At 44.0% G+C, this 26,151-nt stretch overlaps 8 protein-coding genes across 8 annotated transcripts; 5 read left to right on the top strand and 3 right to left on the bottom strand.

The window, feature by feature from the left end:
• Nucleotides 1-690: 690 nt before the first annotated feature.
• On the top strand, nt 691-3,498 carry AWJ20_622 (uncharacterized protein; the record flags this gene model as incomplete). The annotated part of the gene is made up of 1 exon (XM_018882573.1): nt 691-3,498. One exon carries the CDS (start codon nt 691-693, stop codon nt 3,496-3,498), a length of 2,808 nt encoding a protein of 935 aa, XP_018734848.1.
• A 456-nt stretch (nt 3,499-3,954) lies between these two features.
• SWT1 (Swt1p) lies at nt 3,955-5,310 on the top strand (the record flags this gene model as incomplete). Its single annotated transcript, XM_018882572.1, has 1 exon — nt 3,955-5,310. The coding sequence occupies one exon, from the start codon at nt 3,955-3,957 to the stop codon at nt 5,308-5,310; it is 1,356 nt and encodes a 451-aa protein (XP_018734847.1).
• Nucleotides 5,311-5,550: 240 nt separating this feature from the next.
• PGU1 (Pgu1p) lies at nt 5,551-6,771 on the bottom strand (the record flags this gene model as incomplete). Its single annotated transcript, XM_018882571.1, has 1 exon — nt 5,551-6,771. The coding sequence occupies one exon, from the start codon at nt 6,769-6,771 to the stop codon at nt 5,551-5,553; it is 1,221 nt and encodes a 406-aa protein (XP_018734846.1).
• Nucleotides 6,772-7,994: 1,223 nt separating this feature from the next.
• On the bottom strand, nt 7,995-8,765 carry AWJ20_619 (uncharacterized protein; the record flags this gene model as incomplete). The annotated part of the gene is made up of 1 exon (XM_018882569.1): nt 7,995-8,765. One exon carries the CDS (start codon nt 8,763-8,765, stop codon nt 7,995-7,997), a length of 771 nt encoding a protein of 256 aa, XP_018734845.1.
• A 1,473-nt stretch (nt 8,766-10,238) lies between these two features.
• KRE33 (Kre33p) lies at nt 10,239-13,352 on the top strand (the record flags this gene model as incomplete). The annotated part of the gene is made up of 1 exon (XM_018882568.1): nt 10,239-13,352. One exon carries the CDS (start codon nt 10,239-10,241, stop codon nt 13,350-13,352), a length of 3,114 nt encoding a protein of 1,037 aa, XP_018734844.1.
• Nucleotides 13,353-15,368: 2,016 nt separating this feature from the next.
• On the top strand, nt 15,369-16,619 carry MRS3 (Mrs3p; the record flags this gene model as incomplete). The annotated part of the gene is made up of 1 exon (XM_018882567.1): nt 15,369-16,619. One exon carries the CDS (start codon nt 15,369-15,371, stop codon nt 16,617-16,619), a length of 1,251 nt encoding a protein of 416 aa, XP_018734843.1.
• A 427-nt stretch (nt 16,620-17,046) lies between these two features.
• On the bottom strand, nt 17,047-18,060 carry AWJ20_616 (uncharacterized protein; the record flags this gene model as incomplete). Its single annotated transcript, XM_018882566.1, has 1 exon — nt 17,047-18,060. One exon carries the CDS (start codon nt 18,058-18,060, stop codon nt 17,047-17,049), a length of 1,014 nt encoding a protein of 337 aa, XP_018734842.1.
• Nucleotides 18,061-18,878: 818 nt separating this feature from the next.
• Nucleotides 18,879-20,942, top strand: AWJ20_615 (uncharacterized protein; the record flags this gene model as incomplete). The annotated part of the gene is made up of 1 exon (XM_018882565.1): nt 18,879-20,942. One exon carries the CDS (start codon nt 18,879-18,881, stop codon nt 20,940-20,942), a length of 2,064 nt encoding a protein of 687 aa, XP_018734841.1.
• Nucleotides 20,943-26,151: the final 5,209 nt, after the last annotated feature.

Genomic DNA, 26,151 nt, shown 5'->3' with positions numbered 1-26,151 from the left:
CAGTAAAGAGAGTTCAAAAATTAAGAGCTAAACTGGCCGATGAGATAGAATTCTACTAAAGATTACCCATAACCAAGGAACTGATTTTATCCAGCCAGTCCCTGCAACTTGTCTCACTCCATCTTCGAGCAATGTTGGCATAGGACAAGGCAATACTCGGTCACCGAAAGGAAGTTCACCAGTTTAATTAAGTGTCTAGCCTCTTGAAGTACCCTTAACAGCACAAATGAGTGGTTTTTGTTGTGGCGGACTTGTGATTTAACTGCGCCATGCGATATGCGGTGCAGTTACTATATTTATCTTATCGGTTAATTAAGAACTGTGGGCTTGGGGTAATGAAATGACGTAGGACGCAAGAAATGGAATGAGTTTTGTTTTTTTGTGGTATTCGATTATAAATGGCTGAAATTCTACTTAAGATTGGTGGCTGACTAGTTTAATTTCGTTTTAGATGATACATCGTTTTTCATTTTTTTCAAAGTGGGTCCAGTACGAAGTGACAAATCGTACAGGTCATTTTATTACTCTTTATTATTGATCACCAGCTGCAGTGGGAGCCCTCGTGCGTTTGCGTATTATTGTTTAGAGGTCTCACCCACTTGAGTACTTTCAAGAGCTGATTTATTTATTTGTTTATTTTCAGATTCATGTGCATATAACAGAAAGACTGGTTTTTTTGTCAAGTCGGGAATGTTTCATGAGAACTTCAGTTCTGAGAGTGTGGCATTACCGCCATCACCAGCAAGAGCTAAGCGCCAATCTCTCCAACCATCACTCCCTCACATATCAACACATGGTACAACAACAGGGGCTATTCCTAGGTCCACTGGTGATCCCAGTGGTCTGTATAGACCAGTTACGGGAACAACCAGTCCTGTTATGAAAGTAGCCAGAAAACCTGTGAGAGCCAGTTCGGGTGAATCAAATGGAAGTGGTAGCGACAGGAGTCCTGCTCCTTCTCCAACATTGTATAGCAGCAGTACCTCAGGATATCCCTCACAAGCTACAGTTTCAGATGGTTTTAATCGGACGATTCAATCGCCTCAACCTGGTCATCAATCTACTCAATACAGTGATAATATGGATCAGGTTCATAGCCACCCGAGTAAAAATCAGGGGGAGCATGTAAATTTCTTAGGTCTTGATAACAGTCATGCCATTGGTCATGCACATGGTAGTACTCATGGTAATGCTCATGGAAATTCTCATGACCATGGTCAAGCATCTAAATCAATCGCTCATTGTCACCATTCGCATTATTCACAGCATTCTCAGCATACCCATCAGCACCAATCTCACCATCACCATCATCATCACGCTCACCCTCAACGTCAGCGGTCACATTCACAATCACATCCTCAAACATATTTCTCCAGTGAACATTTGGAACAGTCTGGCAATTTGGGTCTGCATTCTACGTCAAATACATCTACCGAGCAACAACCTACTCACCGTTCTTTCAAGCATATTATCCGTCATGCATACTCACACAGTCTGAGCAATCCATTGTTTCCAAATCTCCAATATCCTACAAAGCCTTTACAGACGGACTCGTCTCGCTCGCCCTCTCCAGAGGTAGTAGTTTCGGCAGAGCCACCAGTTTTGGAAATGAAATCGCTGGCTGTCAAGCCAATAGCTACTGATATGGCTAAAGCTGGATACCCAGTGTATTCGGTTCCAAGAAAGCCTGTTGGTTCGAGCAGTTCTCTTGCTTCTATTGCATCGAGTCAGGCAAGCAATGGTAGTCCCTCCGTAGTCACACACTCTGTCATTGCCGCTAATAGCCCATCTGCAGTTTCACCAGAACCAATCATTAAAAGTCCAGGTTTGACCCAAAAGTCAATTCCCGATACACCTCCTAAGGGTCCAGTTGATTTGGCAAGAAGTTCGGCTAGAGCAAGGTCTAGGAGTCCTGGTAAGAGGGGTTTGAGGTCAGGTAGTCCGGGTAAACTCAGTTCAGATCTGAATACTACTCTTGATGCTACATCTAACTCGCCCACCTTCCTATCTCCTAGAGGTCTTTCTCCTAATCCTGCCGAAAATAGTTCTCGGGTTTCTACTTCCTCTTGTCAAACAGTGGGAATTCCAGATGACACTCATCAAAGTCCTATCCGTGATATGAATAGTCCAGCCTCAAAGGAAAAAGTGCCCAACTTTTCGCACAAAGATGCCCCACGGATTAGCCGTGACTGTAGTCCAAACCCGGATACCGAGTCCTCTTTACACAACTTATCTCCTGTATCTCGACCTCTTCGCTATAGTGGGGATGAGGAGACATTTACATTTCTCCAAGAGTCAAATACTACTAAGAACCAACAGCAGGTGCCAACTCCCGTAACAGCATCTGAACGAAATCGTAGTCATTCACCTAGTACAGGCACAATGGATAAAAAAATAGCATCACCCATCAGAGTTGGACGCCGGGGATTAACTCCACCTATATCTTCCCCGCCGCTTTTGTCACCACCAAAATCCTCACCTCCAATGGTGTCGTCACAAGACTCTTCTTCTCCCAGATGGTCAGCACAACCGTTTTCTGGGTACCAACCAGCAGAATATCCGTCTGACAGCTACGGCTACTCTCAGCATTCACCAATTCTGACTTCCCAGATTTCGTCCAATTCACAAGCTCCTCCTGTTAGAAAGTCAGTGGGCTCTTCGAGACCACTCAGCTTGCAAGTTACTTCAGCAGATCTCGGCCGTGTTAACTTCGAAACTGATGAATTCGACGGGGATGAGGAAAGTGACCCATTTCCTGTCTCCAGTGCCCAGCACCTAAAATACCACATTCTCAAGTATTCCAAAGATTTGTACTTGACCACCAATCCCGACTCTCAGCACCTTGACATGCGAGTTGGACCCAGCTACTACGTCGATATTACCACGTCCAATGGCGATTTTGAGCTCAACTTCCATCAAAATGGTAACCTTGCATTGACTATTGCTCGAAAACGACGGGGCCCTGCTCCTTTCCAGATGACTGTATTCTCAGACGTGTACCGTCCCCTTTCTTTCGATATCCATGATGCTAGCGAGATGATATACTCTCCGAATAGTACAAATCCCAAGGGCATCAGATGCGAGCAGTATTTATTTGTCGACACTGACAAACGAGAATGGCTGATTGGCAACAGACATCACCTCACTAAAGGGGATCTTGTGAAGGTGTCGAAGTCCAAAGTATTCTTCAGTTTAAAGGCTGATCCCAACGTGATACTTGGTATGGTCCGACGGAGAATACCTATCAAAAAGCGGGTCATGCAATTAGGAAAAAAAGACGCCGATAAGGAAGAAGACGATGACGCCGACGAGGAGAAAATTGGCTGGCTCTACGCATACGACAGGGCACAAGAACATCCCTACCCCCAGTACATGATGAAAGCGGTCATCGGCCTCAGCATGGCTGTCTCATATTGCCAACGACTCGACAGCAAACGGTCTTTCCGCGCCAGTCTCAACCTCGACAAGCTGCAGTCCGTTGGCAAGCTGTCCAAGTAATACCTAGCCAGCCTCATATATTTTTGCATTTTTGATTTTTAGCGGGTAGTACCTGCCTCCGGCGGCTGGGGCTCCGCCCCAGACCCGTGGTTCCTCTCACTTCGCTCGAGTCGTGCGTCGGGAAGAGGGACAAGCTGCAGGGGGTGATGCACTGGCGATCAGGGTCTGACACCTAACGGCAGATGTACATCACACATCATACACAATCCATACTAACCAGCAACTTCATCTTTGACCCCACCCCACGGCCCGACTCGAGCGAAGCGAGAGGAGCTAGGGGGTCTGGGGCAGAGCCCCAGCCGCCGGAGGCAGGCCCACCTCAGCCGTAACAGTTAAGTGAGCCCCGCATATGCAGTTAAGCGCGAATGTAAACAATAACGAAATTTGATCTCGAACAAGCAGTCTCGGAAATTGCCAGGAAGAACTGGAGGTTAATGGGTGGATCGTATCATTGAGATGTATAGTCCGGTATCAGCTATTGTGGTTGATACGAACTTTTTAATGTCAAATCTTGACATTGTGGAAAAGTTATGTGAACTGGCGGTTACCTATAGCCATGCAATTGTGGTTCCGTATCAAGTTCTCCAGGAACTCGACGGACTGAAATCCAGTTTTGACAGTAGTAAGTCGTTTAAAGCTCGATCAGGTGCTAATTGGCTTTACGAGAAGCTGGCTAATAGTACTCCTTGTGTGGTAGGACAGGGGATTGATGATACTCTGACTTCGGGCTTGGATGGTGACGACGCGATTCTCGACTGTTGTAGGTACTATCACCAGATGCACAATGTCTTTACTGTATTGTTGAGCAATGATCGTATTCTGTGTACTAAAGCACTTGTCAATAACATTCGTACTGTGACGTTTGTTCCAGGAATGACTGCTACCCAGATTGCCCAGATAGTCAATAGTTCAGCCAATGGTGGTGATACTTATATTCCAGACACAGATGCCATGGTCGATATTGCCATGAAAGAGGATGAATCTAGTTTGAAAGATGGTCTAGACGAAGCTATTTCACGAGCTCCTCTTGAAGCTTCATCATTGGGCTCTAAATCAAGAAAAAGCCCACCACTGCGAAAAAATGGCAAGAAGCGAAAAATGACACTTGAAGAGCTAAACGAGTCAGTAGGACTGGACAAAAACATAAATCATCAGCTAGAAGATCTTGAAATAGGCCGCAGTCAGAAGAGGAAAACATCACAGAATGGATCACTCCCACTTACTAGTCACACAACTGATTTAAGTGCCATTGAAGAACATTCCAAAATTAAAAGTAGTGGTGAGCTGGGAAGTCCGGATTCGTCAAGAAAAAAGCTGGTAGCTAAAAGTATAACAGGTAGATCCTCATTCCGACTAACTTCACGGCATGCTCCTGATCAGAAAGAATCGCTACCTCAGTTACACACCACATTGCCGGATATAGCTTCAAATGGAAGACCCAAACTGGATAAAATAGAAGAATATTTGTGCAAACAGATTGCTGATTGCATAGACCGACTAATGACTAAAAACTACAAACCAGAAGAATTGAGCTATTTACAATACAGTAAACCAACTGGGAGGGATGGGTTCAGAGCGTTGGCCGAGATAATCGACAATTTCCGAGTCTCGGTCTTCGGCCCTATAATTCCTTGGTCACTTCGTAGCAAAATCACTCCGAGAATGATGGAAAAACGGATTACAACTAATAAAGAACTAGTCCAGCTAATAAAGAGCTGGGGCCAGGTCTGGCTGGCTCTAAGTGACGGTGTTTTTGACAAGAAGAGTGTTGAAAAGTCTATTGATGACCTTTTACGAGCCATATCTGTTTAGAGGAACAAGGCAAATAGACTCTGCAAAATGAAATAGGTTGTGGTTGCTCTTAAAATTATTTATTTAACAATAAAAAACCTTTTTGGTCTTACTTTGAGGACATGAACTAAATGGTATTTGCCTTGCAAGTCACATTAACGTTGCTCGTGTCAATATCATTACAAACGAACCAAGACTCATCTCCAGATGGCGAGACAAGGTCAATATCGTATCCATAGATATTGTAACAGACCTGTGAAGTTAGTTAGTTAGTTGTCTACCAATATCTGAATCCTCGTGTGAAATACTTACGTTAGGGCTACTACAGGTTAGTTCACCACTGTATGGATTAATCTTCTTGGAAGTTGTTCCAGTAACATTCACAAAGAATATGTCCTTGATTATAACATCGGCAGGATTTTGTTGACAGATTTCAGGAGCAATGGTCGAAGAACCACCATAGCACTGCGTTAAGTCGATAGCATAGTCTACATTGTCAACATGGAAGTCCTTGAACATAATATTCTCAACAATACCAGAACCACCGCCGTTATCCAACACGGTGCTACCGGCAGGACGACCTGGATATGCTTTAATTCTAGCGCCGTTCTGAGCATTGCTCATGGAAACATTGGTAACCAAGACGTTCTGAACAATGTCATACTCGCCAACGTATTGGCCCAAAGAACCGACGGAGATACCATGAGAACCATTGCATGCCAAGTTCTGAACAATCACATTGGTGGTATTGGGCTTGAAGGACACACAGTCGTCGTTGTTGTTAATATAAGAGTTCTGGATCGAGATCAAGTCGGATTTATACGTATCCCATCCGTCAGTGTTTTTAGGAGTGAAGTCACCGATAGGAGTGACGTTCAATGTAAGTCCATTGTAATTGATTTGAGAAGAATTGGCAACAAAATTGAAATAAGAAGGAGGCTGGATCATCTTTAGATTAGTTACAGACGACTTCTCAAGACCATCTAGCAATAGAAGTACTGGTCGTTGAAGTTGGCTATTAGTTTGGAACTCGGTCCACCAATTACCGCCTTGTCCATCAATCACACCCTCTTCACCGCCAATAATATTGACTCCAGAACCACCAAATTTCCAAAATGCCGAGCCATTCTGATAAGCAAATTTAAAACTGTGCTCAGTCCAGTAGGGAATATCATTCGTAAATTGAATAGTACCATCAATGTAAATATCAATATCCCTCAAAAACGTCAGATCCAAAGGTGAGCCGATAGTATACAGGTTGTTCTTTTGGAATACAACAGCACCACCATTGTTACAAGTTTTCATGGCATTCAAGATTGACTGAGCATCATCTTTACCATGTCCATTAGGCTTTACCAGACAAGTCTTGGGGTAATCCACATTGCTTCTGTCAGTCGGAGGTGGAGACCAGGGCCAGCCCAATGAAGCAGCATTGGCCTGTGCTGTAGCCAACAAGGCTAGTAGAAGGTTCAATTTTACCATTGTGAGTATAGAATAGAGATGATTTGATAATGGCCAAGCGCAAACTTAAGCTACTTTATATAATTTAGCATTGCCTATGATTGCAATTTGCCTGTTTATTGTCCCCTCTAACGAGACCCAAATGGCGGGGAAGAGTGGAATGATTTCCGGGCCAAACCACATAAATAAAAGATAATGTGCATAATTATCTTAACTATGCGGACGCTCACAGGACCTCACAGGACCTCACAGGACCTCACAGGGCGTCACAAATAAAAGTCGATGCATTTTGCTGTATCCCCCACGAAACTTGGCTATTTACCCCTGACCTATTGAAGTAACGATCGGCAGGGGTAAAGACGCCGTGCCCCACTTTGCAATCGTGGGGGAGATATTTCAAACGTATTAGCTTCGTGATCATGGTCAATGGCTAAAGTTTTACCCAAGATCTGGGAAATAATTGGTGGCTGACAATGGTAGATATGTGTACTGCACCCATCCCATTGCAAAGGAACATGTGATATTCAAAACCTTCGGGTTTTCTTTTTGGCCCGTTTGGCGGCCAGGTCTTCTTCGAGTTTCCTTCGTCTGGCAACCCGATCCTGTTCAGGCGACTGACTTTGCTGAGTCGATTCTTCTTCTTTAGATATGCTGGAGACTGGCGCTTGTTTTTGATTCTTTTGTTTCTGTGATGACAGTTGAGATTGCGAGGATGGTAATGAATGTGTTACAGACTGAGGTTGGGGTGACGATTGGCTCGACGTTGGCAATTTTTCGGGTGTTTTCTGGTGTTGTTTGGATCTCACCGGAGACGAGTGTCGAGAAAATCTTCTATGCTCGTTATCGCTGTCGCTGTCGTTACCCCCGCGATCGCTGTCACTGTCACTATCACTGTTGCTGTCTGTACTTGCATCAGTGTCATTATTAGCCACAGCAGCTGGCGCATTAATAGGACTCACCTCGTGACTCGATTTGGTGACTACTTTTCGAGGGGTACTTAGTGGGGTGGTAAGCGGGGTGCTTCTGTCACCCAGAATATCGTCCATAAACCCACTCTGGGACTCTATCTTAGTCTATAAGTTAGTTATACCTTTCACATACGCCGAGCTAAGGCTCCAATTCTCTAATCCCATGACTACTGCACCGAATTTTATCTGGTGGGATCCGGGAGTAACTACTCGAGCGCAGCGAGAGGAGCCGGGGGGTCTGGGGCGCAGCCCCAGCCGCCGGAGGCAGGTATCCAATCAACAGGTACTGATCATGGCTGTACTCACAGGTTTAGATGAGCCATTGGTTTGCAGTTCGTCTTGGTTTGCGGTCGAATCATGAACTGCGACACGGTATTCTTGAGCCAGTTGCAGCCCACTCTTCAAAATTGAGGGTATACCTCCTGGATTGGCGGCAGGAGTCATACTATTAGCCTTGTCGTAGTGTTTATAAGCAGGGGCATGTTTACGAGGGATATATTTTCGGGAAGCCAGTTCCTTTAATTCATCAATATGATAATCTTTACCATACAATAGTCCTTCCAGTGATTGAACTTTTGCATTAAGTGACATGATTGTAGCGAGAAGACTGAGAGAAAACCCTCCGAGAATTGCAATAGACGAACGACTGTCTTTACGTTTTAAAGAAAATGTCCACTCGATTGGAGTTGGAATAGGCGAGAGGTCTTTTGTGACAGTTAGGGTCCTAGTTTCATGGTCCGACCATTTCAGGTCTACATCCCGTCCATCATCGAGACTAGTTTTCACAGTGTCAAGTAAAAACTGTATTTGACCAGGATTATCAACATCGAAAGGACAAGCATCACGAGCTCGTCTTATTACACCATCAACACTCTCCTCTTCATGCCAAATGGTGGCAAGGTCAGTCAAATAGAACGTATACCCGCCTGATTGCCGAGTATCAAAAGCATATAGTAGTTTCCCTTGAGACGACAAATTAGTATCGTCACCTTTAAATTTCAGAACACTCCATTCCAGCGAGCTACTGGCCAATAACAACTCACTCATGGCATGAGTTGCAGGTGTTTGTTTACCAGAAGCATGTCAGAAGCAGGGCTGATTTAACCTATAAACTCATGCACTGTTGCCTGTAGATCCTGTGCTCTTGCATCTATTTCCCTGCACGCGGACCAGAGCTCCATCCTCTCTTCTTCTTTAATAATTGGAGTGTCTCTCCTGGAAGTGGTATTTCCCTATTTTTCTTACAATATACGCAGTTTCTTTCTGACTTCTTGAAACTGTCACCAAATTACGACAGATATATACGAATCACATATAAAGCCTGGTTCAACATACGCATAAGTACGATCTCTTAAATTTGGAAAATATTCCATGGAAAACATATTATAGCTCATTCAAATTGACCTGAAAGACTCAAATTCTCCGGAACCCGCTACAACTGGCATCAAACCCCGAGGACGGAGAGGCCTCCGGTAGCAGGGGCTTCCCCCCAGACCCCGTAGCTTCTGCTTCGCAGAAGTTGCTTGGGCCGTAGACGGAACGACTCGAGCGCAGCGAGAGGAGCAGCGGGGTCTGGGGCGGAGCCCCAGCCGCCGGAGGCAGTCCCACCGGTCATTACGTCTGTTTGGACCGAGTTCGGTATCAGGGATCAAAACGTCTAGGCAGTCTGTGTCTATCATTACTCATGTCAATTATTATTCGGTCATTAAGCAGCAGAGATATAAAGAACTGTCAGCGGTTAGTAACTCGGCTCGTTTAAAGATCTGGTTCCTGGAACCACACTTACCATTGTTTCCTCGGATGAAAACATCGCCGTACTTGTTGGTCTCTTTATTATTCACAAACTCGCGAGTGCCCTCCAGAGCGATGTTCATGAACCCGTCAACCGACTGTAAGTTGCCTGTTATGTTAGTACTTACTCGCTGGTAATTGTAGATTCGGATTGTGCCTCCGGCGGCTGGGGCTCCGCCCCAGACCCCGCTGCTCCTCTCGCTGCGCTCGAGTCGTTGCGTCTCGGACCAAGCTTTGTTAATATTTCACGTTCTGGCAAGCGATTGAATCTACGTGAGCAAGTTAAAGAGAGAGAAAGAGAACGGAAGAATGTCCAGGGCATCGAAGGAGGACTTACCGTGATATTCGAGCCCGGAGTTGAGCTTGACGACGACGGGGTTTCCCGTGATCTCGCTGAGGAATGAGGACGAGGCGTCAGGTGCGGCGACAGCCTCGACAGGAGGAGTCGTGTTTTGGTCAGTTGAATCAGCCATACTGTCTGTTTTGTATGATGGAAGGTATCGTAGAACAGGTCTGATATTGGTGAAGCTATTTCGATTCTGTAGGGCTGGTTTGGATATTGCCGCGCTGGCGGATACAGATTTTTATGCAGGTGTTAATCTTCGTCGATCTAAAAAAATATTTATCGCCGCACCTTGAAATTTGTCGATCCAAAAAACTTCTGTTTGAATTAGTAGAAAAGTCTGTTTCCATAGAAGAGACGACTAATTTTGCTAATTGATAGTCAAGATGGTTAAGAAGGCTATCGACTCGCGTATTCCTACGCTCATCAGAAATGGTGTTCAGGAGAAGAAGCGGAGTTTTTTCGTCATTGTCGGCGACAAAGCTCGTAACCAGCTTCCTAATCTTCACTATCTGATGTCGTCGGTTGATATTAAAATGAACAAGTCTGTTCTGTGGGCTTATAAGCACAAATTGCTTGGTTTCACCAGTCATCGTAAGAAGAGAGAGAACAAGATCAAACGTGATGTGAAACGAGGAATTAGAGAGGCCAATTCTGAGGACCCCTTTGAGTTGTTTGTGTCTCTTCAGAACATTCGTTATGTCTACTATAAGGAGACTGAGAATATTCTAGGTAACACCTATGGAATGTGTATTTTACAGGATTTTGAAGCTATTACTCCGAATATTTTAGCCCGTACTATCGAAACTGTCGAGGGTGGTGGTATTGTGGTCATTCTGCTCAAGTCTATGACTTCACTAAAACAATTGTACACTATGACTATGGATATCCATGCGAGATATCGTACTGAGGCTCACAACGATGTTGTGGCACGTTTCAATGAACGTTTTATTCTTTCTCTTGGATCTTGTGAAAATTGTTTAGTAGTTGATGACGAGTTGAACGTTCTGCCAATTTCCGGTGGTAAACATATTAAACCTCTTCCTCCATTTGACGAAGAGGAAGATACTCCTGCCAGTGTCATTGAACTACGAGAGCTTAAGGAGTCGTTACAAGACGTTCAACCAGCTGGTGCATTAGTTAATCTTGCCAAGACTGTTGACCAGGCCAAGGCAACTTTGACTTTCGTTGATGCTATTGCTGAAAAAACTCTTCGTAGTACTGTTACTCTGACTGCTGGTAGAGGTAGAGGTAAATCTGCTGCTTTGGGTATCGCCATTGCCGCTGCTATTGGCCATGGCTACTCTAATATTTTCATCACTTCTCCAAGTCCTGAGAACTTGAAGACGTTGTTTGAGTTCATTTTCAAGGGATTTGATGCTTTGAATTATGAAGAACACTTGGATTACGATATTATTCAGTCCACTAACCCTGCTTTCAATAATGCTATTGTCAGAGTTAATGTTTTCAAGAGTCATAGACAAACTATCCAATATATCCAGCCTTCAGATGCTCATGTTTTGGGACAAGCTGAGCTGGTTGTTATTGATGAGGCTGCAGCAATTCCTCTGCCTCTTGTTAAAAAGTTGATTGGTCCATATCTTGTATTCATGGCTTCTACTATCAACGGTTATGAAGGTACTGGTCGTTCATTGTCACTTAAACTGATCCAACAACTACGAGAGCAAGCTGGTTCGAGTGCTATCAAGAACAGCACAACTACAGCCTCTTCGGGTGTTCGTACTCTTCGCGAAGTGTCATTAAATGAGCCTATTAGATATGCTTCTGGAGACCCTGTTGAAAAATGGCTCAACAAGGTCTTGTGTTTAGATGCTACTATCGGTTCTTCATCTCGTCTGGCTACTAAGGGATTCCCGCATCCATCCGAGTGTAACTTGTTCTACATCAACCGTGACACTCTATTCTCTTTTCACCCCGTTTCAGAAGCTTTCCTTCACAAAGTATGGGCTCTTTATGTTGCCAGTCACTATAAGAACTCGCCCAACGATTTACAGCTATTAAGTGATGGTCCAGCTCATCAGTTGTTTGTGTTATTACCACCAGTTGATGAGAACGATTCTCGTCTCCCTGAACCATTGTGTGTTGTTCAGCTTGCTTTAGAAGGTCAGATCTCAAAGTCCAGTATTCTTAACAGTTTGGCCAGTGGAAAGAGAGGTGGAGGTGACTTGATCCCATGGGTCGTTTCTCAGCAGTTCCAAGATGAAGAATTTGCTGGTCTTTCCGGTGCTCGCGTTATTCGTATTGCTACCAGTCCTGAGTACATGGGCATGGGATACGGATCTCGTGCTTTGGAACTCCTTACCGACTACTATGAAGGCAAATTTGCTGATATCTCCGAAAAGGCCAACACCCTTAGTGAGACTCACCAGGCTCAACGAGTATCGGACAAAGACCTTGAAAAGGCTACTCTTGCAACCGACGTTATCAAGACCAAGGATCCTCGAACCATGCCACCACTACTTCTCAAGCTGTCCGAGAGACGTCCTGAGGCTCTCCACTACCTAGGTGTTTCTTTCGGTTTGACTAATCAGCTCAACAAGTTCTGGAAGAGAGCTAAGTTCGCCCCTGTATATCTTCGTCAGACTGCCAACGAACTGACTGGTGAGCACACTGCCATCATGTTGAAGGTTCTCAGTGGCCATGAAGACAAGTGGTTGTCTGAGTTCAGTGGCGATTTCCACCGTCGTTTCTTGGCTTTATTAGCTTATGAGTTCAGATCGTTCACCAGTGCACAATCTCTAAGTATCATCGAGGCAACTAAGAATGCCACTGCCAAGTACCATACCAACAGCGTATTCGACAAGGATGCTCTAGACAGAGAGTTCACGCCATTCGATCTCAAGAGATTAGAGTCGTATGCCAACAACCGACTTGACTACCACGTCATTGTTGACCTACTGCCCAAGATTGCTACTCTGTACTTTGCCAACAAGTTCTCTAGCGATGTTTCACTTTCCAGTGTTCAACAAGCCATCCTTCTTGGTATCGGTCTGCAGAAGAAGGACATTGACACAGTTGCAGCCGAACTTAACCTGCCCGTCAACCAAACACTGGCCATGTTTGCCAAGACCACCCGTAAAGTGTCCAATTACTTCCGTGAGACCCTTGCCAAGGCTATTAACGAGGAGTTGCCTGAAATCAGAGACCAGGAGTTGGACGAGATGGACGGTGTCAACGGAAATGCTGCCAACGTTCCCGAAGCCGACGAAGAAATCGACGACACTGCTGACGACAACAAAAAGGCACTCAAAGAGAAGCAACGTGAGCTCATCAACGCTCTTGACCTGCAGAAGTTTGCCATCTCGCAAGACGCCGAGTGGGGTTCCGAGTCTGTCAAGAAAGCAGCCTCGGGATCAACCAAGGGAACCGTCAGTCTCAAATCAACCAAAGAAACCAAACGCAAAGAAACCGCCGAAGAAATCTACGAAAGTGAGATGGGCGGATCCAAAAAGAAGAAGCAAAAGAAAAACAAGCACTAGACCCCAACTGTTACATTATCATCCTATTTAATTAATTGCATTTAACTTTGTTCTACAGTGGCGTTGTCTACGGGATCTGGGGCTCTGCGCCAGACCTCATAGCTCTTACTTCGCAGGAGACTGTTCGGACCGTCCAGGGGTCTCTTCCGAGCACAGAATCCGGAAAAATCCGTCTCACAGCAGCCACTGGCACCAAGACGCCACCGCCCCGATCCGAGCGCAGCGAGAGGAGTCACGGGGTCTGGGGCGGAGCCTAAGACCCGTAACCACACCCCCCAGACCCACGGTTTTTGTTCAGGGACAGGTGAAGTAGAGCTTCCGGATTGGGTAAAATCTGATAAAACCGCCATCTGATAAAATTTTATATACGAGATGCGTCATGCACCGATTGACCCATGCATCTTGTCAACGGCGCTCGGAGCGGATGCTGCCAAGACAGGAACCCGACTGGTCTGACAGTCAGGGCCGACTCGGCTTTTTGCTGCTTTTCTGCGTCCGGTTAGTTATTTATGTCTTAGCTGAACTCATCATCCGTAGTTTTAGTTTTCTCTTTCTCTTTTACTTCTTTGCCACTGCCACTGCTGATACAGTTGTTACTGCTAAGATTGCTACAAAAAAAATATAACAAATCCGTGGGGACTGCTTCCATTGCTGTTTGCTCGGACTTTGCATTTCTTGAGAGGTTTCGAATTCTTTATTAGAAATTGGGTGATAAATTCGCAAAGCTAATCTTGTGCTCAGATTTTCTTCTATCGACCTGAGAAAGTCGTCAGTTGATTGCTCGATAATCTTCAACCGGAATAAAAAAAGTCCACAAGCGTTTCATCGCTAACAAAACCGAACCCTGTTTGATCACATTTAACTTGCCGCGTCCGCGCTCAAAGATATATTGGGGTTGCCACAGCTCTCACTGGCGATAGAGAAATCAGAAGTAGAGGAAACAGTACAGTAAAAGTACAGAAAAGCACATTGTGCATACGCCGCCCACTGAAAAATCCAAACTCCCAATAGCGAACGACGAACGGCTCCGACTGTGAGACCTGTGAAAGCGCTGAGCCTAGGCAGGAGGAAAAGGCTTGACTCCATTTATCATAAAAGATCGGTCTAGACCCATAAAAAGGCTGAAATTTCACCTACTTCGCTGCATCGTGGGAGCTAATATATTAACACAGCCGAAACTGTGGACTTTGTAAATATCGGACTAACAGCCATTTGTTATCTTTTGAAAGGTAAAAATTATTACGAAATTGTAATATAGCTTTGGTATCGAGTGCTATTTTTACACATTTAATTCGCAGGACTGCTTTTTTGTCGCCAATTTTTCTTGTATTTATTTTCTGCTGGGTTGATATCGCAGACCCGCAAAAGAGGCTGGCTGGAACTTTAATACCTAATTAGGGCTTTGTCCATCGATTTAGTGTATTTTTCACTGATTGTTTAACTTCATCGGTTATCATCTTTGGATTGGATTTTATTATTGAAAGCAGTTTAAACTCTGTCACGGTTTATAAAACTGCCATTATTTTTTATTGTATTCTTTGGTTTGATCTTGTGAAAAATTTGCGTATAGTCTTGCTGTAGCTAAGCTGCTGCCCTGCTTGACTGAATTTAGAGTTTTATAGAATTTCGGAGACCCTCTATTTTGCACTGACTTTTTTCTGTTTCGTTTCTGTTGTGGCTCGGTTTTGTTTCCCTTCCGTTAGTTTGGTGTAGTCAATCTGTGATAAGAATCCGACCGCAACTCAGACCGCAACTCAGATTCTTTTTAGAACTATTATTCATATTCAACTTCTGCAACTAGTACTGAGAGTGTTTGTGGAATCCAAGTCATAATTCAGTTTTCTCAAGTTTCTAACTGTGGAGATTGATTTCGGTTTTCGATCATCTTTTTCCTTGCTGTCGATTCAGTTTGACAGTAATTGCCTGCTCTTAGACAGTCTGTCATTATCATCTTTTGGTTGCTTTGCAGCCAAAGTTTTCGATTAAACACTCTTAGACTCTAGTCATTGTACAATTATGCCCGCTCTGTCCGATCAAAATACCATTAATTCACCTCTGATTCATAAAATGGCCATGACGAACGACCTCGGCACCTCTAATAATAATACCGAATTGGTAGCTTCTTTAACACAGCAGACTCCTGCAATTACCCTTCCAAATAGCGGGTTGGTCATTTCAAGCACAACTCATAAGGTTCTTGGCGATAGTGGAGGCGGTGGAGGTGTTAGCAACAATGATAACACCGATATCAATCCCACTACTAGTGTGAGTGGTTCTGGTGCTGATTCTGGTGCTGGTGCCAGTTCCGGTACTGAAACCAAACTTAACAAAGAACAAAATGACGACGATGACGAAGATTATGACGATTATGAATCCCTTCCTCAAAATACTTCATTAGCTGCCAATTTGGTTGCTGGTGCAGCTGCTGGTATCATGGAACATACAGTCATGTACCCAGTTGATGCTATTAAGACCCGTATGCAGGTAGTTACTGGTGCAGGCAACAAATATTCCGGAATTGTTAGTGCCGTGACCCGAATCTCGGCCGCTGAGGGGGCTAGAAGTCTGTGGAGAGGTATGACTTCGGTGGTTATTGGCGCTGGTCCCGCTCACGCCGTTTATTTCGCAGTTTACGAATCGGTCAAGAACTCTCTTGGTGGTAACGCCGACAAGCACCACCATCCAATTGTTACCTCGATTGCTGGTGCTAGTGCCACCACCACTTCTGATGCGTTAATGAACCCTTTCGATGTGATCAAGCAGCGAATGCAACTTCGAGGTGCGAAATACAGTGGTTTTTTCCACTGTGCCCTTGACATCTACAAGAAAGAAGGATTTGGTGCTTTTTATGTTTCATACCCGACCACGTTGATGATGAACATTCCTTTTACAGCCGTTAACTTTACTGTATATGAGTCTGCATCGAAATTTTTGAACCCAAATAAAGTGCACGACCCACTGGTTCACTGTGTGGCCGGTGGTATTGCTGGTGCCAGTGCTGCAGCAATTACAACTCCCTTGGATGTTATTAAAACTCTTTTACAGACCAAAGGACTCAATTATGATGTCAGCGTCCGCCAATTGAATTCTTTCAAAGATGCCGCTTCTTATATTTACAAGCACGATGGGTTGCGTGGATTCTGGAAGGGTCTACGACCACGTGTGGTGTCCAACATGCCATCAACTGCCATTAGTTGGACTTCCTATGAAATGGCCAAGTTCTACTTGTATAAATCAAGTCACTTTGCAACCAAGAAGTTTGACTAGATTTGGTTTTTAGCAAGCCGAAATGAAATGGTAACTCACGAACAAGAACAAGACAAGACAAAAAAAAATTTCAACCTCACAATGAAGAAACGAAGATAACAAGGTGCTTGAAGTGACATAAAAACTAATAATTCACATTCAAGTTCATTGGGATCTTTTCCAGCCTAGACGTCCGTAATAAGCCATCTATATCACTTTGCATTATTTTTTGGTGATTTTCTTCACCCTGTGGTGTTAATATAATAAATTTTGTACATAGAATACAAGCCTAATTAAGCTAACACAAACGCAAGCTAAACAAATGACTGGTGAAATGCAGAACGATTGAGTGTTGTATTGATCAGTGCAACATAGATGGTAACTAGCAAGCCCATGACCCAGTCAAAACAACAGAGAACAGTGGGTCTGAGGCGATCAAAACTATGATCTAAAGCATGGCAGCATCCATAGTAGCACGCCACTCGCAGCGGTCAAACCATTGACAAGTACGACATTTATTGCGCTCTGCTGGGTCGACTCCAATGGCGTCTCTTTCGCCTCGCCAGAATTGAAGTGAGAACTCTTTCAATTCTTGAAATGCCTGTTCGTCATAAATATACCGACATGTGTCAATTAATGCACCAGCATTTGTACCTGTAGACCTGCGATAAGATACCTGAATCTCATCCGAAACGTTAAGCTTAAATGCTACCTTATGCAGGAGTTCTCTAAGCCTTGATTCTATTAGACTCAAGGATGAATACTTGTTCTCAAGAGCAATGACAAATTCATTTGAAAAGGGCCTGTTTGGATCAACTTCAAATGCTTCATAAAGACGAGGAAGTGATTGGGCAAGTTCACTGTCATGCAGCATCGACAGCAAAAGCTTATGGTACACCAATAGCTGGTGATATGCAGATAGTCTCTGTGAGACTGGCGGAAGAGTGCCTTTGACTCGTGATTTTGTATCTGATATAATTAAACTATTATCTGGACCCCGTCCAAGCTCATCAATATAGCCAGTAATCAGACAGTCATCCACAAGGCCAAAGGTGTAGAATTCTCTCACCGCATGTCCAGCCAGCATCGCATTTAGTCGAGCAATAAGATCAAGAAACTTTTTCGCCATTTCTTCCTCTCTTGATAATTTTAATGTGTCAGGCAGTGTAACTTTAACCAGATGCTTCTCTGCTTCTTTTTCAAGAGCTAAATGTACCACTGTTCCGGCAGCCATTGCCGCAGTTTCTACTTTCTTACCACTTCGAAGATCATAGAAATCAAGCAATTCGCAGTACTTTGTGGAAATATCGGTTACATTGAGTTTTTTGTTGTTGCGATATAATGATAGAGGAGTTGGGGGCCGTGCACCTACCAACGGCTCTGGATTATCAATTGAAGTCAGCTTCCGTGGTAGATAACCCGTCTTGATACCATCCAATGTAGATTTTGATGTTAATCTCATATCACGAGAAGGTACAGACTGACGATGGACCGTTTGATGGGCTGTTTGATGGGCCGTTTGATATCGCCGCTTCCCAGTCTTTTGAGAGTGCAGACGAACATAATTATGTCCGCATTTCTTCCTGCTATCTAGAAGCCATCGGCCACGAACGTGAACATACTCCCATGAATGTCTCATGCTGCAGGGCCCTTAGATCCAGAAAGTTTTTGTGCAATCAAGCTAAACACCACACAAGAGCCAAGAAACCCGATGAGGTTGAAAAACGCTGCTCGAGAATATTCTCTTTCTTCTTCCTCGGTACGAAACGACGCAAAGATCCTTCTTAAATTTGGTAGAGCCTGAAATAATTAGAAGCTATCCATCAATATTTAAAAATCGGGTATTATACTTACCATTCTTTGGTTCAGTAAGGTCAGGATAGTTACTCGGATCGTGACTTTCAGCTCGTTATAACTAGGCGAATGCGCGGCTATGCTTCTGTACTTCATGCCTATAAGTTAACCATGTTCTTGGGTCATTTTATTGAGGGCCCGTAAATAAGAAACTAGCCATGTTTGACTCTTACAAAACGAATTCCAGTAACAAAGAGTCTTTTCGTATATGCTAAATAAGTGGCGCGTTGTTCAAGCTTAGCAGCCTGTTCATGCCAGCATTAATAATGCCTATTACAGCGCTGCCATTTTATCTACTAAAATAATGCAGATCTAAGATACCCACTAGCTATATATATCATTGCTCCCGTGGTAATAAAATGCGTGTAGTTTTCAATAAGCTTTGCTATAAGCTAGCAAATTGAATTCAAATAGGTGTGAATTCCAATGAAAGTCAATGTCTTTTTGGCAGCGCAAACGGTTTGTCTGCTTACTGCATGTTTGGGAGCTCCTTCAGCGCTATGGACAAAGGGCAAAGCAGAAAACTCTTTGTACTCAGGCTCTGCTCTAAGTCCTGCTGAAGTGATTCAAGTCACTGGACCACCTCCTGACTATGGCCCTATTATTCATACCGAGATTCTTGCTGAGCATGTATTTGCAAACTCTGTTTCTAAGCCTTTGAAAATCCAGTATAACCCCCCGGCCTTAAATTTCACTAAAGCAACACTCACACTCAAGACGAGAATCCATGGAGTCCAAGATGAGAGACTTATACACATATTTATGGGAGAAAGCGAGATCTGGCTGTCGTCTACTGCCCAACCAGGTGCCCACAATATCAGCTCGACATTCACCAAAGACATGTCAAATTATATTACTCTTTTCAAGAGACAACAGGAATTGACAATAAAACTGGAAAATGTCCTTGATGGAACGCTTAATGGACCAATCTCCACCACTCTTACTGCCCGATTTTACTATCCAGAGTTAGATGTGGATCACGACCAGGGACTCGCTGATGGTGATGGTGATCTTTTATGGCAGCAATACTCGGGACAACTGCCACCTGATCATATCATTGCTATCCCATCAGGGCAATCAATCGAACCACGTCCAGCTAAACTAGCCAAACGAGACTATGTCAGGCCCTCGCCGCTAGTCTCCAAACAAATTGAACCAATTGCACGAAATGTCACTAGAGCAGTAATTGCCATTTCCGCAACTGGTTACGATAGTGAAGAATTCTGGTACAGCCATCTACTTGACGAATATGCCGGTGCTCTTAACGGCGTAGGAGGGGGTCCGTCACGAGTAATAGAGGTGTCGATAAATAATCGAGTTGCCGGATTTGTGTTCCCATATCCGGTGATATTTACAGGTGGGATATCCTCGTATATGTGGAGCCCTATAGTTGGTATCCATGCTTTTGATACTCCCGTCTACGAGATAGATATCAGCGCATTTCTACCTGTCCTTTGGGAGACGGATGCCAGGATCGATGTCCGGGTTATGAATGGCTACAATTCGACCCAAATAAATGATGGATGGCTAATAAATGCCAATATTCTGACATGGGAAACTCCTTCAGTCAATGGTCAAGGCTACATGGTGCTAAACAATAGCAACACTACAATCAATGGAACTAGTGCTGATGACAAAGACTTGGATAATAAGTCGGTTGGCGGGTTCTTGCCGAGTAACTCTAGTGTGTTTGAAGTGGTATCAATATTAAAGGGGCTGACAAGAAGCGCGAGGTTAAACTTTAATGGACATAATATCCACCTTGAATGGCAGCAAGCCTGCATGTATGATAATATCCAATATTTGTCGAACCGTTATGAGTTTCACAGTGTAGCTCAGAGTACGTTGTGTGCGGAGAATATTACGATGGAAAGACCAGATAACGACGGCCCGAGCAGACGTCGGACCTGGCAGAAAATGTATCAGTACCCTCTAGCTATTCAAGCTACTTATGATCAGATGAATGGCCGTACTGACACAGAGTTGACTCATGGTTACGAGCATACAAATAGCATAACTGGGGCGTCAATTGCAACAGTTCAGAACGCCACGTCCTCTACATTTGATAAGCCTTTAGACTCTAGAGGGCGTATGGGTTTTGGATCCAACCGACAGCTTTATTTCCATCAAGATAGAACTAAAGCTTACCAGCGGGTGGCTGCAGCAGTGAACAATACTCTGATTGTTGATACTGACTCAAGAGGCGACCCTATCTATACAAGTAGTTTTATCAATATGCCAGAGGGACCAGCCATCAGAGGAGATAGCATCCACATGCTTTCGGACAAGTTCTTTGATACTCAAGCCAGAGCAATGGGCAATAATTGGTCAGGACAATATTTAGCGGAAGTCCACCGGTTTTTTGATCAACATCGGGCTGAGACCACAGATAGCGGTCGGTCCAAACAAAAGACTCAGCTTAATCAAAGCACACTGGGTATGATGATACATAGGAAATTGATTGCCAGGAATAGACACATGCTTAGGTAAGACGGGCCGACTAAGGCACGTTTTTTTTTGCTGTATATATGGAATTATTATGTTGTATGTTATTTTTGGCCTCTTGCAATTCGTACTCAGAGTTTAACCAAGTAGCCTGATAGTTATTAATTAATATACTACTGCGGGGTATTGTACATTGTACCATAAAATTTGAAGGTTCCTCGGCATTGCCATGCGAAGCTCAAAATCACACTTTTAATTGCAAATGTTGTTGTCTTTGTTACTTCCAACACCACTCAAGTAAGAGACATCCTGACATGAAGCAGGCTGTCGCATTAGCGACATGAAACAACCATATTCCACATGGCTGATCTACTATCACTGGGAAACTCACTGTGTCGTGCTAAACTAGATTTTTCTGATACCGATTTCTGACAGCTGCAGCGTAAGGCACAGGAACACAACATGTCCTAGTGCTGAGTTTATTTAAGGTTCTAACTATCTACTGCTACTACTGCTACTACTGCTACTGAACCAACCTTAATACGAGAGATAATAGTCCTGCCGTATCTGGGGTCCCAACGGCCTCTCATGATCTGCTATAGTCTATACGGAGTCGAATGCCTACTTGATAAAATATTTAGATATTTCGGTAACTTTCACTAAAGAGGACGTAATTCCCGAGTTGTCGGTATCTAATTTAACTGAAGCTATGCTTAGACCCTGCAATGTGCTTTGACCAGTCCTTGGCAGGGCATATCGGACTTTTTAATACCTTCTAGCCAGAGAGTTTGCCTATTCGGGTCATAAACAATATTATTTGTTGTACACCTAGCGTCGCAGCAATATTAAGTCATGCCCGACAAGAGGCGATGCTGCAGCGCTAATTTATATATGAATCTATTCCACAACTTTGTTGGGCGAAATGCTGCTGCATGATGTAATTACCAGTAGGGACGAAAACGACGGCGCCGAGCTTCACGAGCTGTAACGCGTCTCAATTACTTATCTGTCTCTAGATCACATAATCTCACGATAATTATCAACGGGATTCATCCCTTGAGGCCAAGTCCTCGATCGATCGAAATCCAACTCCTCTTTGCAGTATATTATCTCCTATCATTACACCAGATCTTGTTCACCCTTACTGATAAAAGGATTTCTCGTGCAGATCTGGATCTATTCGGAAAAAATTCACTATATGATCAACGCAGATCTTTAACGGAGCAGATCTCCACCGAGACGCGAGGGGCCGTTTATTGAGGTACAAATCGAATGATCCATGCCCAAACTGGGGCCTTTAAGTTAGTCTCCTCGTGTTCCTGGCCCCTGATTGACTATCCCGTTTTAGTTCTTGCCGAATTGCCCCCAATTACCTCTTCCATTGTTACTTGACTGATAATCTAGTCACCCTGTACCCGCGTCTCTCAACCTGGCAGACCCTCTAACCCGCTGATAACTTTCCCTTATTATCTTCAAGTGTCTCCCCAGAAAATGTACATCACGCTATCCATTACCAACCCCATTTTCGTTCGTATAATTACCTATATATTACGGGGCTTAAGGAGGCGGCAGCATACATTATATAATATATCATAATATATCCATTTATCTACTTAATATTTTGACTATTATAATGAACAATAAGAGTGGCCCCACGGCAGTCCATATCCACCGGTACACTGCAATTGCCCCCACCTAAGACCAATCAGGCTTCTCACATTAAGCACTTTACTGTAACCGCTGGCAGTTAAACGGATAAGCCATTCAAATTACTGCACAACCATGTCCCGTCTTCTGCTTCTCTCGCATACTCACTTCACTACCGGTGCAAATGCAGTTGATCTAAGAGCCTCACGCACCTGGTTTAATTATGCAGACGCATTTTGTTGTACCTGTACAACTTCCAAATCCATCTTACTGCATGCCATTTTCTGCAGTAAAAGAAAATAACATAAACATACTGACCGGAAGTTGACCTCAGGCTGAACTCTAACAAGGTGATCAAACACGCACCAGAGTTAACAGGGCAGGAAAGATTTGTACAATGTTTCACTCACATTGAGGCTACTGACTTTTTTTTATACATCTGGTAAACCGCATTGAGCTGATTTTAATGAAACAAGCTGCTGTTTGCACTGGTGGTCATGAGGACCGCCGCTGGTTTGGTTTGTATTGCGGTAATGTCTGACAAGGACACTCAGCCGCTGTTTATTATTAGAACACACATATATCCTGCCTTTTTAGAGATGCTATTTTATTCTGTTATACTTATATTAGTAGGTATTATTCTAAGAATTAGCATCAATTAACTAGTTTTATCGCAAGGTACTTACCTACCTCCACATTTGTACTCGAGATTAGTCTGCTTCCGTACGGGCACTTTTGTTATACCACTATCTGCTTTAGTTTTCTTGGTACGAAAAGAAGAAGAAAAAAAAATAAAAAGCACGGTTATATACTGTTTCACTAGCTGCAGCAATCCCAATGCATTGACACCCGTTCATACAAACAGAAGACTAAAGCTTGGGGCCAAATAATCTTGCCCATTTTATCTTTATACTCCTACGATTCCTTAAAAGTTTTGTACTTTAATTCCTCTTTATCTTTTCCTATCTTCCTAGGTTTTTGCTAGTGTCGTTATTTTTCAATTCACCAAACCAGCTGGGAAGCGTCTTTTCGGATAACGGGAGTATTGAACGTCACCGGCATACGAGAAGCAATAGGATCCTACACTTCTTGCAGAAGATCTTCAACCTGGCAGAAATCAACCCCCTCCTGTTGCCAGTGTACCTACAATAGTACTTGAGTAATTGGAATCAATAGGTCGGCAATTGCCGAGCCCCATCACACCAGGCCAGTGTTCGGAATAAACAGGCGAAAGAGGGATCACTAAGAGAGAATCAAGTGCAGTAAAAGTCGCATATCCAGCCGAAACCTGGCTCTTTGGTATCAAGGTTGCTCTATTGGAGTTATCAATCTGCTTGTTATCTCAGTCGACAACCCTCACTGTTCCATGTGTCTGTGCCCTCCCTCTTTCAAACCACGTAAGTTAGTAAATCGGGCATTCGACTCTTACCCACTTTGTTACGCTGCTCCTGAAAAAGGGGGCTACCCATAATAGGTCAATTAATTTTATCCCCGTAGGAGCATCATTAGTTCAAGATCACTAACGTGTTGTGCTGCAGCTAGCTGCTCATTAGCTCCTCTCATAAATCACACCTCTCACCACCATCACCCAGACTTAGGGCTCCGCAGTTTTTCTGCCCCTTTAAGTCTGCGTTTTGTTAGACCCCTTTTTACCCCTCTGCATCGATCTTCACAACGCAGTAGTTTACTTTTTTCTGCCACTTAACCCTAGAATCTATAGCTGATCGACGATGCACATGCATCAAACCGAAAGGGGTGAAAGACCGCGAATTACGTCTCCCCATAATTATATTCACGTTAAAGATGACGGCAGGAGTAATGGTGTTTCTGTTAACAAACTATCTTTCACAGCAGAGCTTGACAACTCACTTCAACGTAGCAACACCGCTAGAAAACGAATAAGAAAAAGGGACCTCAATTTGCCATTACCTCCGCTACCTAGTGAGAAAAAGTATGGAAGCTCATTAAGCTCAACTGATCAATCTGTATTCTACCTGGGTTCTTTAGAACGAAAATCGTCCAATTCGTCGATATTATTAACTACAAAACCACCATCTCGGTCTTCTTCACGAGCAGGAAGCCGTCGTCAGTCGATATATTCTGTGTCTTCGAAGCGCCATAGTAAACTTGGTCTGAATGCTAATCGATCCCGTCCTGGTGGACGTCTAATATCAGCTGAGCAGAAGGTAAATCGTGAGTTCAATTCAAGACGTCGGTCTAATAGGCCATTGAATGAAGAACTTTTTCCAGCCAAACCTGTCATCACTGTCAATCCCGTAGTTCGTCATATTCCAGAAAGACGCGTGCCCAGAGTTGTCCGTTTGAACCCCCTACTTCCCATCGCTATGCCTCAGGTTGGAACTTTAGACGCTTCTCGTTATAGCTTTTTGACTGATGAGGCCGCTGCAGCCCCAGTTGGAAAATCGCTTTCCCCAAGAATCCCATCTGGCTCCGCATTTGAGCGACCACGGACCCCTCCAGTAGTTGGGGCCAAGATATCACATCGAAAAGCCTCCTTATTCGGATCTACTGCTGAGAGAGGTCGTGATCTACAGAAAGACCTTCCTCCTCTACCAAGCAAGACTTCTACAAGTAAGCTTGATATCACAGCTTCTCCTCAAGAGACACTTGTCTCGAGGACACCTGAACTTACGACTTCATCCCCACAACTCACAATTGTCTCGGCACCCACCAAGCCAGTGGATGTCTCTGAAGGAGACACTGCTCAAAATGTGAATACTGATCTGGAAAAGGTGATGGACGATAGTATGAATAATTTACAAGAAAATTTGGCCACCAAAGATTCGACAGTAGAACAAGATGAGAAAGAACAAATTGTGTACATCAGTCCGGAGCGGAAATCAAGTATAAAGGCCAAGCTCGGCTCCCCAATTGGTAAGAATGAAGAGAAGCTTCCCAAAGTGTCAACACGAAAGCTAAGTATCGATGAAAATAAGCCACCGGCACCATTACCAAAAGATAGATTCACCATTAAGAAGCACAAATCTAGCGGAAGCAATTCAAGCTCTAACCGAACATCGAGTCTAAAATCACCCGGTTCGTCACCAAAATCCAGCAAATCTGGTAAATCACTTCCGACTATAAAAAATGATGATAACGACGACACAATAAAGCTATCCCCACCTATTCGACCCTTTTCGATTTCGTCTGATGTGTCTCCAGCTGATGTTAATGCTACCTCAGACTCCAACTATGTCCTTTCCGAGAGAGCAAGAGCAGATGATACAAACATATTTGTGTCTGAAACACCACACATTGCAGTTACACCTCCCAAATCACCAGAATTCCTCGCTGAGAATGAACTTGCTTATCAGGCTGCCGTAACTGATTTCGAATGCAGTACTCTGCCTCTCAATATACATAAAACGGCCTCGACACCAGATACTATTAAAGAGAAGTCAAGTAAGGACTCAAGTATAGCATCGGTTCCCGATTCTGGTCAGTACCCCAAGAGCCCAACAGTTGCAAGTGTAGATGATGAGTTTCTAGACGCCACTTCTGAAGTCGCTATCGGACTATCGCCTAGATCAACTCATCCAGCTGCGCCCCTATCTCCTGAAAGTTTTCCGTCCGAAGTTCCTGTTAA

This window comes from Sugiyamaella lignohabitans, chromosome A (genome assembly GCF_001640025.1).
Source record: "Sugiyamaella lignohabitans strain CBS 10342 chromosome A, complete sequence".
NCBI lineage: Eukaryota > Fungi > Ascomycota > Dipodascomycetes > Dipodascales > Trichomonascaceae > Sugiyamaella > Sugiyamaella lignohabitans.
Note: the sequence above shows the minus strand (reverse complement) of the source record. Positions and strands in the feature narration are given on the sequence as shown.